The 13,852-nt window shown below is 31.3% G+C and overlaps 1 protein-coding gene across 4 annotated transcripts in view; it reads right to left on the reverse strand.

Moving 5' to 3' along the window:
• Positions 1-13,852, reverse strand: part of LOC134529481 (laminin subunit beta-1) — a 137,951-nt gene that overhangs the window by 8,170 nt on the left and 115,929 nt on the right. For all 4 annotated transcript variants that reach the window (XM_063363615.1, XM_063363612.1, XM_063363613.1 and 1 more), the window contains 6 exons: positions 13,029-13,264; positions 10,518-10,703; positions 7,691-7,879; positions 6,857-7,020; positions 6,598-6,739; positions 512-845 (listed from right to left, as the gene is read on the reverse strand). In XM_063363615.1, coding sequence (XP_063219685.1) covers positions 512-845; positions 6,598-6,739; positions 6,857-7,020; positions 7,691-7,879; positions 10,518-10,703; positions 13,029-13,264 — 1,251 coding nt within the window. The remainder of the gene's footprint in view (positions 1-511; positions 846-6,597; positions 6,740-6,856; positions 7,021-7,690; positions 7,880-10,517; positions 10,704-13,028; positions 13,265-13,852) is intronic.

A 13,852-nucleotide genomic window follows, 5' to 3' on the forward strand; every position in this document is an offset into this window, starting at 1 on the left:
GAAGGACAACCTACACCAATAAGAACAAATGCCTATTTGGTTCCATGTTTTCTTGCCTCTGTTTAAATACATTATACAACTGTAGTATGCTGTAAATTGCTATCCATTTCCAACTCATACAACTGTAATTTTATGTTTTCAAATGTGCAAGGAGTAAGGATAATGAATAAGGGGTGAACAGAAAAACAAATAGCACCCTATCACATGAATAAAATCAGCTGAACTGCTATCCAGCATGAGACCCACGACCATGTAGACTGGGCGGGGTCAGCCACGAGACTGACATGAAAAAGGATTCTAAATAACTATCTCAAAAACAGTGGATGAAAGAGGAAAGTATTCTGTTAAAGTTGAGTTTGAGCAAAAACTAACAACCTACCTAAGGCCAAATACAGCACCTTTTACTGAGACTACTCAACAATTATGTGCTAAACCCCAACATGAAAAAAATCATGCAATTATTTTTATTCCTCCATAGTTTACACAGCACTGAAACATGTACATCACTAACCTGTTAATTCCTTCCGTTTGGCAGATGTTCCGACAAAAAACTGGCTGGCTCTCTCACGTAGGTTAAGAGCTCGTGAATGTGCTTCACCTGTCAAAGTGGCTCTGTTGTTCAGCTTATCTGCAGTGCTTTCGTAGTCACTATTCAACTTACTAGCATTGACTTGGGCTTGTGTTGCTTTGATTTTGATTTTTCCTGCAGCATCAGCTACTTCGTTGGCTGCTCGCTCATTTATAAGTACACTTGTTTGTAACTGTTTCAACTTTTCTGTTAAGGATGTCACATCAGCAAGTGTTTTATTTGCCTTGTTTTGAGCTTCATCTGTTTCGCTGCCAATCTGGAACAATATGAAAACCAATAGTGTCAACACATAATTTTTTTAATAATCAAACAAATAATTAAAATTAATTTTAATTTATCACTAATAATTAGTAAAACTACTTCTAGAAATTCCTAAAACCTAATTTTTACAAAAAATATGAAACTAAAAAGTACTCAAAAAATGTTAAATCAACTTACACAATAAACTGTAAAACTCTTTAACAAATTGAATCAAAGTAGATAAATTTGAGGTAGTCAAAAAAATTCTTTTCATCAAAACAAAAGACTGTGGTTTTTTCTCCATTTAATTCACCAGAGTATGCGATTATAGAAGTCACTTTCTGTTGTGAAAGCTGTGTTTACATGCCTGACAACTCACCACTCTGTCATCAGAGATAAATCGCTCAGTAGTTACCCTCCAAAACACGTGTTGATGGATTGTAATACCATGAGGCTATACCTATGCTGCTTGAGTCACAGGTCTAGTGATATTGCATCCCTGGAGGCCTACAATCGGGGCAAGATGTTACGCCTGTTACCCCCAACTTGCCACGTGGGTGCAACCCCCACCATCAATCCCACCTCGTGCTCTACCAGGATTATGTGCCAGATCCATACTTATTCCTTCTCTTTCAAAACTTATTCACTCATCCATTCCATTTCCCCTCCTTCCTTGTAAGCTCATACCCAGCTTCCTTCACTAAGGTGACCAGGTGTACCAAATAATGAAATAAATAAGGAACACTTCATGCTTTTAATCTTATTTAATAGAATTGTGTGAATAATGCTTGAGCATAATTGGTAATTTGTTTACAAGTTCATTTGCAATCCTCTGATCAGAGATGTGCAGAAGCATTAAGTGTTTGAATCACACATAGAAAAAAATCAAAACATCCCATTAATTTCTTCATGCCTGTGTTAGGACTATTTTACAGATTAGGTATAAAACCATATATACCCTGACATATATAATCAATTATTGGTTGCAGTGAAAATTCATAAATTATATCAGGGTTGCCAAATGTCACAGAATTTTCTGGAGCTAATATTTCCCTATAAAACATGTGGTGGCAGATACAAGAATTTATTTTGAGGCCAGGGGTAATTTCGATATATATATATATATATATATATATATATATATATATATATATATATATATATATATAAACGGGTGTATGTACTTGTGTACACATGTTAGAAGTTATACTTCCATTGAATTACTAAAAATTTTACCTGAAACATTTTAAAACCCATACTATGACACTAGGTATATATTTGTATATTTGTTTTTGCTTTAATGACTTAAATCAAGGAATGACTTAAATACTTCCTTCAAAGAAAACCTTTACCTATTGAGCTGAATCAAAATTTAAGATTTAACTGTAAAAATTTCATCACAAAATTCATTCACTCAACATGGCATCAAATAAATAAAATAATCAATTTCTTGAGTCTCTACAGTGTAATGAGTGCTTTGCTCTCTCTCTTGATTTTGATTTTAACTTGAATGTCAGCATTCTAATGTATTTTTAAGTTACCATTATTTCTTGTTATGACTAAAAATTATTACAAAAAGTATTAAAGGTTAGTTTGTGACGTTCATGAAACCAATATAATATACGGATGAATCACGGCGCTCTACCATCTTATTGAGACTTCTGCTCCTAAAGAAGTATAACTTTAAAAATTTTAAATTTGAACAGGTGTATTAAAAAACTTACATTAATATTTTATAATTGGCACTAGCTCACTGGTGCATGGGCCTACAGTAGTAGCCGTAGGCAACGCAACTTCTTAAACAGTTCAAATTGCAGGTGTTGTATCAGCTCACCTTGCATCACCCAAAATAACATACTGCCTTCACTGATATTTTGGAAAAAATTTTCCAACTTCGGGAAGGTGATGGGGGGTTTATATCTGCCCTCCTTTTGTCCACCACTGAAAACACTTTATCATTATGAAACTTACTATGTCTAAAGAAATAAGCCTGCTTAAAGAGTACCATGTTTGTGTCAGGCAAGTAATAAACTATCACGCTACCTACTTGCATCTGTGAGCTGTAGTAGCTAGTAAAACTTGTGCAGGTAGACTGTAGTATGAATCTCTCTTTCATGCTGGCAACATTTGCAATGACTTAAATTTTCAGCTGCGAATGTTGCTTTTAAGTCACTTAATCTGACAATCCTGCATTATATCATGGATAGATACCAGCATGAAAGAGAGATTCATACTACAGTCTACCTGCACTAGTTTTACTAGCTACTACAGCTCACAGATGAGGAACTAAAGTTTTCATTCGTAGAAGACACTGCGTCACCCAAAATCTCACTGTGTGATGTACACAGTTTTATTCAGAAATAAATAGTATATTTGACTTCATCCTATAATAATATAATTTATTTTCCCAAATACTTTTGCCACATTTTCAGAGTTGGCCTTGTTTCAGGTCTTTATGGTACCATAACCAGGATTAAGTAGCAGGTACGGCTCAAATTTATGAAAAACAGTCGCAAAAAATAGCTATGTAATAGTAAAACAACATTGTATAAATTGATGATGTAGCAAGTCTTACTGCAGTTAATATATAAACTAACGTGTCTCTATAGGTACTGTGCACGGGTATGAAAATCATACTAGTGGCGCTGCGTAGTGTTTGACTTCCTAACAATGTGCAGGACTGTACCGACCCACCTCTCTCTAGGACACGAACTACGCTGACAAATTCTTTCTATAATAACGTTTGATATTAAAATTACATGCCGTTTCCTACTAATTAAATATAGCATTACTTAGAATAGTTTATGGAAAGGTAAAAATATGTGTAATAATGGTCATGCGAATAACATCAAGGAAGTAAAGGGAGATGACTTATCTGTATTAAAAGCAGAAATGATTCGGTAAATGTATTTTGCTCTTCCACCCTACCAAGTATCTCTTGAGTTATGTAAGTCATTTATCTCCCTGAATTTACACATCTATTTTTTTTAATTTTATTGTTTACTATTTTGTTTTCATAAATTGACATCATAGAAATATTATAATAGAAAATGTCCTTGCCCATCAGAACTTGGAAACTTCTGTTAACATGTTGCTGCAGTTCTTAATTAATTAATAATGAGCAATTTTTTTTTTCAAAACTGACATCTCAAAAAAATTGGGAAAACTATGTTCAACTTGGGCTGTAAAAGAATAGTATTCCTAAGAAAAGTAGTTATGTAAAATATATCATAAGACTGATGTAAAATATCCTGAACCTGCTTCTACTTTAGAATTACAGGCCATTGCTGATGTTCCTGTCCTTTGCGTCAAATATTGCAAACAGAAACTGTATATGTTAGCAATGCGAAGGCACTTAAGATTTCTGTAACAACATGCAACCAGGAAGATTGTCCGGAATGGTTCCATAAATAAAACTCCCCATTTCAATGAACATTTTGGAAGTTTGTCATTAAATTATGGTTCTTGTCACCGCACAGAATGGAAACTATGGAAAATATATTAAATCTGAAGCCACAACTAATTATCAAAGAAAATATTATACAATACAGGTGTATCTTGATGTCTCATAGTTGATGGATTCATTATGGAAGCCCAGATGGTATTGTAGTTAGTCGAGGCCGGGCTGAATGATTATTAGAAGTTTAGTGTCTCATTTCATGCAGGAACAAGTGCATAATAGAAGTGGTAAAAAATATTAATTATAATATTTATTTCTAGACAAAAGGGAAAATATTAAATTAATAAATACTATGTATTGTACCCAGTGTCAGATACTAATGTACAAAACAGGTATTGGTATATGTGAGTTGAATTTTTTCAGTAGAAAACATGTTTGCAAAACATTATAAAAGTACTTAAAATATGTAGTGAATTATATTGATAAAATAGACACATTTTATTTTACTAATTATTTACCTACAACTTGTTTCAGGTAATGTAAAATATTCAAAGAAACATAATAATGATAATCAATTCAATTCATTACAGATTGTATGTCACCTGCCTTTATTTGTTTTCATCTTGAGTCCACTTTTTATCCAACTTATCTCCACAAATCTAATATGATGTTTATTTAATGCATGTATTAAATTAGAATGTTTAAATTGTTGAAAACTGATTTTATACAATTTTTTTTTAATAAAAGGAGACTGAAAATGTACTAAAACTCAACCGATATGAACAAGATCATCAACATATGGGAGCAGTTCAATTGAGAGTTGGTGTAAAATGTTAAATATTTTAATTCGTTGAATGCACCTCTCCACATGAATTTGAACACTGGCTATTAATTTTCCATCATGAAGATATGATGGAGTTACAACAATGGCCCCTTTATTGAAAAGGCCTGATTTATTTCCTAGAAAACCTTTGACAGCCTTTACCTCATCACCACATTCTAATAGATTCAATAATCCACAATCATCTGTAATGAATGTGTCAGTTGATCTTCCACTAAAGCATTTAGAAAAAATAAAATCACAACCAATGATTTAATTAACATCCGTTTGTCTTGCAACTTCGTTTTTCATAGTAACAACACTCATAGAACTTTCATAATCTATAATACTTATATCTTTACTGTTTTTAAACTTTTGGCAGCTCTTGCACACCTCTCAAAAGAGTGTGATGAGGCAACCTACTTTTTATATTTGTTTGGAAATATACTGGGGACGTATGCAGGATTTTTGGGTTGTCCGAGACCTTTTGTTTACAATGAAATTAACAATGCATATTTTTTATGCCACTGATGGTTATCAAAGTGTACCGTCTAGACTGCAATAAAAAAAACTAACATTTACGTATCTAATATAATATTTTAACAATTTCATTTATAAATAGTAATATTGTAAAACTAATACCTATTAAAATAAAAATATATTACAATGTACAAATTTTTTCCATGAAATGAATGAATAGTGATGGCAATACTTTATCCATAGTCCACGGACCATATGTAAAATATGTATGATGGGATGTGACATGCATAAAAGTAAATAATTATTGTAATGTTTTAAATATATTTTCGTTTATTTAACAAATGTGTTTGTTACAGCACGGAAATTTATGAACTCTCACTAAATATTCAGAATATTTACAGTTTTTCACGTCTCCCCTTTACTATTTCAGCTAAAGAAACTATACATTGTGCATAAAATAATGGACTTCGAAATAGTGTAGGCCTACATACTTTTTAACTTTGGCATATCATACTTGATAAGCAGAGTAGGAATACAACTTTAATCCAAAAATTTCCTTTTGTTCCTCTACAGTTTTCTGCTTTGGGAATGAATAACACACAATATGTGATTATGTATTTCTTTAAGCATTACTGCACTCATCCATGTTGCTAATTATTTTGACTATTTCCCCTGAAGGCTAGCGACGCACAGTGTCTCAATACCTGCCTTCCTGCAGTTAGTTACCACGTTCGCCGCCAGAGTAGCACGCATGGTGCCTATAGAAAACTGTCTTTTATAGTACCTACGTTCAGTACAAAATAGTTGGTCAGCTAAGTTGGTACTGTTCACTAAATAGTTAATGCTGTTTTTAGCGATAGTGATTTTTTTTACTGATTAATAGTAAATTGTTGGATAACATTTGTATAAAACTGCGAAGTGTTTGTTATAAATATAACTGTGCTCTTTCTTTTCTTAGCAGATACAGCTCATAATTCCAGGAGTTTAGTTGATACAGTTAAGAATACAAACATTTTATATCTATCAATAGAGCTACATAAGTGCTAGAAAAACTACTTCATAACATACCGAAGTCAGATCACGTCTAGCTGTTTCTATATCACCTTTAGCTTTTTCAATTGCTTGGTCTGCTTTCTCCTGTGCCCCCATAGCATCAGCCAATGCGATTACAACTTGATTTGTTGTGTTTAATATTTCTTCAGCATCACTCCTGCAAAAAAAAAAAATCCATCACATTAAGTCTTACTAAAAATTTTTAATGAAACAATATTATGCATATAAAACTTAATCAAACATGACAAAGACTTTTTACTGGCTGGTTACTTACTTTGCTGCATCAGCTTTATCCTTTAAAGAATTTGCCAATGTTAGATTGTCATCAGTTTCAGTAAGAATTGCATCAATGTCTGTCAGAGAAGAAATTTTTATGTTAATAGCCTCAGCAAGCTTTGTTATTTCTTCTGGTTTTAGATTGATATTTTTTCTTTTCACCTGTAGGCATAAAATAATAGTACACATCAAATAAACACATTGTCACTTAAATCTAGTTACAATAATCCAGTTACATTTCCATTATTATTAGTGTAGTAAAATGAGATTTTGGTACAGTCATAAGGTGGAATAACTGTAATAAATTTTTTGGTTGTAATGAAAAGACTGAATGTTAGCACCTGCTGGAAAATATCACTTCTGTAAAATACAAAAATTAATGAAAGATGGCGGCCTAGGTCTAGGTCAAAGTCATGCAAGATGGCAGCCGTGACGTCAGAATTCAAGATGGCGGACATCGGCTTCTGCTCCTCACTCCGACTCCAGTAGCAGGAAATACTTTTATATAATTCTCTCTCGCTACAATTGTAACACGAGTCATTTGTTTTGTATTACTCAACATAGCCAATTTATTTAAATACTGAAAAAATTAAAGTTAAGACAGGTGAATGTCAAATTCTATCTGTCTGTTCGACAGCCAACATCATTCCTTAAAATTTACCCCTGATTATAACTGAACATTATTATATCCCCCCAAATTTCTCACCCTCTCCAGATATCAATTTGAAAGCAACTTTGATATGTAGCAAAATCACCAAATTACAGATGATAAAAACATAAAATATTTTGACTACATAACATCAATATATTTAAATGTTAACTTTACACTCACGTCTTCAGCCAAATCTCTGATGTCTGCAGGTTTCGCTCTGTCATCATTGAGAAACAATGACAAGCGTTCATTTATATCGGTAGTTTCTTGAAACATGGTTTTTGAACGGTTTCTGGCTGAAAGAGCTTTGTCATAAGCTTCTTTGGCAAGATCATATGCTGTTGAAGTTTCCTGTTTTGCCTGCGAGATCTGCAAAAATGATTTTACAGGATTATCACATGTTAACTCAAAAACATTTTTTTTACATTACATGGTCCATTTACTATATGAAGGCCAAATCTTTAAACTGAAACAAAAAAATTTATAAAGTAAAAAATTTAACTTATTTAAATTTAAAAAAAGCAAATATAAATGGTTTACACTGCAAGAGAAAATTGGCATAATTAAATAACTTATTTAATAAATTAACATTTTAAAATTACTTCAAGTTGCAACCAAACTAAAAATTAAATTTCCTATAAGCAGTAGACACAATAGTTATAAACACCAAAATATTATTTAGTTGAAAATATATAAGAGCTGCTAACACAACCTTTAAAATTGTATTATTGTCAAATCAATTGACAAACAAATTTTCAAAGAGAAATGTACGCTGTGGGTAAGAATGTGATATTCCGAGTGTAAACAAAAGGTGGACATTAATTCATACCCAACAATTATCTTCTTGGAACTATAATTATAACAATCCATGGATTTTCATACTACAGCATTTCGCACACTGCTCAACAAACTTAGTTTTTCATTGCTTTCTCTTTTTTTTGTAAAAACCCACATTTCTATTGTTACATTGTTTTTATTTTTTTTAATGATGTAATACTAAATAATTTCTTTTCAAACAAAAACATTTTCATTACAATTAAAATGCAAATTCGTGAACTTAACTTACTCTTCAAAGATCTGATAACAACTGACAATGAATAATAATATTAAATATTTTCTGGCAAAAATCTTGGAAAAAAGTTGGTTTTTTAAAACAACTCCCCCTCCTTTTGCCCCAAATTCCCCCTTTCATGAGCTTCTGGATCTGCTACTAATTAAAGATGTATTGTAAAACTTTATTCATAGGGTTTGGAAGATTGCATTGTTTTGAAATGCCAGAAAGCTTATCTTTGAAACCTGAAAGAAAAGCAGTATTTTAATGTTATTGTTTCGACTCCTGTAGTTTGCTACTAATTTACACAAAAAAAGTTATCATGCTAGAGAGGATACCATGGAAAACAATGTTTTTAAATAAAAAAATAAGTAAATTATATTATCTGTAGGTCAATATGAGATTTTAGATGTATATAAAATAAAAATAATTTATGCACAGCAATACCCCTGCTCCTGAAAATAATAATGGAGCATTGATTCTAAAAAAAATGTCATGTTTTAACATTAAACATACCATATTCCATAAAGTTAAAAAATTTACAGTCAAAACTTGTCTTTGTGATCCTGCATTGCAACACTTGCCAAAATTGTGTACTATCAGGGGCACAGCAACTAAATTTCCAAAGGGGGGGGGGGGGGCAATATACCTTTTTATAAAGAATCATTGATCCCCCCTATTGAAGCAGGGGGTTGGGAGGGTCCTCCCCCGGAAAAATTTGTATTTCAAGGTGGAAAATGGTGCTATTTAAGCAGTTTTATTATCAAAAAATTGATTACACAGCACTTTCTTTGCCCCCGTTTGCCCCCACTTCAAGGTTTCAGAGGGGGGCAAAATACCCTTGCCCCCCCCCCCCCCCCTGTTGTTGCACCCCTGTGTACTATGTTTACTTTTTTTAAACTTGTGCCTTTTACCAATATGTTTTACAATAAATGGTTTTGAGAAATTTGTCCTTTTTTCTAATGAAAAAGGTTTTGATCCATCTGTGGTGAATATTTACAGCAAGAATAAAAAACTAAGGTAATATTATATTTAAGAGCATATTAATATCATATTTAAGAGCACAAAATTAAAATTTGCAAGTTTCTAGAGTCAAGTTAAATGTTTCTTTAAAGAAGCACACTTTGTTTTGTATTACCAATTCAAAACTATAATTTGTCACTATTTAATATTCTTGAATCAAAATAATTATATAACTTGCTTAAAATCACTAGAAATTTTGTAACTATGTGCACTGTATTGTACAAATTTTATTACAATATATTTCATTAACATAGTTACTCAGTAAAATACTGATTTTTTTTGTGAAGTAATCAAGGTCACATCTTTGTAATGTACAGCTCACTGGGCCCAATAAAAGGAAAAAAATTATTATACTAAATTGATTGTCCCTTCGAAAATAATTTACTTAACATAGTTTACAGTGAACAAATGGTTAAGTTGTAAAAAATAAGGCAAAGGATTTCATAATTTTTTTTGTATGATTATAGCCTTTTATTAGAATTGAAAACACAAGTTTTCGTGGACATTTTTTTTAGCAAAATCTAATAATTTGTTAAAAAAATAAGCTCAATTTATTTACTACAAAAATGGATTCCTAACTATCATACATTTAAATAAAGCAAAAACTTAATCTAAAATAAACTACTTATAAAATAGCTTAATACTTAACACAAGTACTCATTTACCTACATTAAAGTTATAAGCCATAATATTCAAGCATGCAGAATTTTTAAAAAAATGGGTAAAAAATCTTTAATTTTCAATTAATAATAATTATCATTTCTATAAAATAGTTACAAAAATCCACATCAAACTCCAAACCTTACAAACAAAAATGTTTGGTAGAAAAGATGGCAAAGCCTTGACTGCACCATTAAGCTATAAATAAATACAAACATGATAAAAATGTAAGTGAATACTTAAGAGCTTATCATGATATTATTGTAACAATACCCCTCTGAGAAGTTCTTCAGCATGTGCTTCTTTCTGGCTAATGGCTTCCTTGGCATCCTTTCCCAGGCCAACTGTGGTTGCAGCTTTAGTAACTGCACCTTGTTCGCACGACAAGAGGCCGCCACAAGAGCCACAACCTGCCCCGCCACACAACTGGTCACATGGATCTCCACGTTTGTCACAAATCTGCGAGCAAAAAGAACAACACTGTTAAGTGCTGCTATGCATGGGCACTTGACCCATAAGCATGCATTAATTATTTCTGTGGCTGCGTGCAGCTGTATAACAGGCTATGCTACAATTGAAATAACTGGAACTATTTAAATGACAGTAAACCTTGAATACCTTATTTCCAATGGTACTTGCTATAATCATGCAAAACAGTAACAGTTGCAAATGCATAGCAGCAAAATGAGTAGGGAAACTTTGAAGTTTCTTACGCTTAGCCAATTACAATTCTTTCTTGAAGCCAGAGACAAACTGAACTATTGAAATTCACTCTGAAAAGTACATTTTTTGTCACAGAAATTAGTATAAGTTGAATATACATTTAAAAAAAATTTAATGAATACAAAAACTTGAAAAATAAACAAACTCAGTTAAATTTCTATCCAAAATTTTGTTGTGAAGTGAAATATGATTGGATCAGAACCAAAACATCCGGTTTCGTAATGTCAACTGTAGCTATGCATTTAAGTTACAGTTTCTGTAACTGGTATTGCCACTGTTGTTTAATAGTAATTTTTATTGTAGCACACTGCCTTAATACTTACTTTGTTTTTCTTGGTTTCTATAGTAATATTTTAACTTTTTTTTTTAATATATTTACAAATACAATGTTGTGGAAACAGGAGCAAAAGAAGCATTACTGTAACAATACAACTTTTAAAACATCACTCAACTTATCAACACCAGGCTTTAAGAATGGAGAAAACTACAGGAAATAGTGTAAGCTGCCTTTTTGCATGGAAATTATTATTTTTAAGTGTTTATTTATTTTTATTTTTGGTTTGAACATCGGCGATATTTTATTGTCAGGACCCTTTGCTTGTTGTGATTTGGGAAACCATGAAAAACCAAATTCAGGATGGGATTCAAACCTGCTTCATCTGTTATGTGATTCTAGTGTTTATCACTGCACCAAATTGTTTCCTTAAGTTATGTCACCAGCCATTTTGAGTTTACTACATTTTAATTCTCAGCATTTTATTTAAAGTTATATAATGCTGCAATTTATCAAGTATTTTTAAATGTTCTTTATTGACATATTTCCTATGATAGGATAAAGACAACCTGTAAATTTAACACTGGACTATAAACTGTATCATTTTCCTGGGAGCATGGTAAATAATGAACTTACTGTGTTTTACATTCATGTTAAACCCAGTACTGCTTGTTACGCTGATTCATAATCATTTTTTGGTTGCTAATTTTGAAAAGTTTTTCATTACTCAACTTCTTGGAAGTAATTTTAAATGGTAGTGTTAAAATATGACCAATTCACAAATTACTTACTTTTCAGTGTGAATATTAAAACATGCGACTATCATTTGTCGTATGAATAGCTAGGAATATATGCAGTGGCATAATCCAATTATTTATTAATTTTAATGTAAATTATTATTCATTTCTGTACTTCTTGGATATTATATTAAATAGACTACACATACTTTTAACAATATTAAAATTTTGAGAATAAATAAAATCAAAATTAATTTCTAGACTAATTGGATATTGTAATAACTATTAAATTTAAATACCTGCTTGAAATAATATAAAAATTTCACCAATGAATCATTTTTAATTTTCTTATAAAGAGTAACACATACTCTTGTCTGCTAGTGCATGGCCGACACTGTCCTGTTTTTCACTAATTAAAATTGTTTAATGCAGAACTGTTTAAATTCTACAATTTAATGAATGAACATAATTTCCTTGTTAAAGAAAGCATGTGCACATTGAAATTTCTTTATGTTAGTATTATCTGCAAGTTTTTCTTGCAATTTTTAATATACATCAATGTTAAAATAGCTTATCACAAAGTGTGAGTTACAATATATATGACTAAAACAAACCTGCTACAAACAGTTTGCATACTTTGTTTTGTATTACCAATTCAAAACTATAATTTGTCAAAACTTAGTGTTCCTGAAACAAAATAATTATATAACTGTCTTATAACAAATAGAAATTTTGTAACAATGTGCAATGTATTGTACAAATTTTATTACAATAAATTTCATGAATATAGTTAATGTCAACAGCAAATTAACTTAAATTAAACATAAAAGAATAATACAGTAGGTGTGTAGTTACAAAAATAGTGATGGATAAGCTTTTATGAATTATTTCTGGTACAGCCTGGATATTTTAAACTGCAAAACAAAGCATACTTGGAATAATTAACCTGCTTTACAATCCAACTAAGAGCATTTCATTAGATTAAAAAATTTATTTTATAGTAACATGCAGAATGATTTCTCAGTAACTAATAAAAATTATATTTCTTACTTTTTCATTTATATCAGGAATTTCCTGTTCAAGCTGTTCTAGTTTCTTGGCTATTATGTCCAGAGCATTGTCATTTTCCTCACGTTCTTTCTGAAACTGATTTGCAGTTCTGTTGATTCGTGCTTCTGTGCGTTTATAATTACGTTCAGCTTCTTGCAAACGTTCATCTAAGCTGTCAACCAACTGCTGTGCTTTTTGAGAAGCTTTCTGTGACTCACGGGTTAGATTAAGAGCACCTGTAAATAAAGATTAACATAAATAAAGCAGAAAAAAATTATATACTTGATATTCAACAAGCATAACTAATAAATCAAAATTAAAAATTGAAACTACTATAGAGTGGTCTAAAGGCCAAATAATGGACATTTGTTAGAAAATAAAAATTAAAATGTGAGCGAGTCATTCAGTACTCGCCAATGATGTGTAAACATCTAACCTCAGTAATGTGCCAACTTATATATGCTCATGTTGTTCATATGGCGAATAAAATTATAATACAAAACTTGGACATAAAATTTAATGTAGAATTCATAAAAATAATGCCAAGCATGATAAATAAACAAATAAATAAAATAGTTCCCTTTCAAATACCAAAATTTCTGGATGCGAATCTTACACCTACTTTTTGCACCCACCGCTAGAATTAGCAACCTTAATCGTAAATGTTGCTTGCCACCATCAACCTGATAGCAATTAGCAGCACGAAACAAAAGGAAATTTTAAAATATAAGAAACTGCTCCCATAAAACCCCGGTTTTGGACATGATTTTTAACAAGGAATTTTATTAAAATATTAATTAATTTGTTAAAAGTCCCTAAACAGA

Source organism: Bacillus rossius, chromosome 2 (assembly GCF_032445375.1).
Source record: "Bacillus rossius redtenbacheri isolate Brsri chromosome 2, Brsri_v3, whole genome shotgun sequence".
Taxonomy (NCBI): Eukaryota; Metazoa; Arthropoda; class Insecta; order Phasmatodea; family Bacillidae; genus Bacillus; species Bacillus rossius.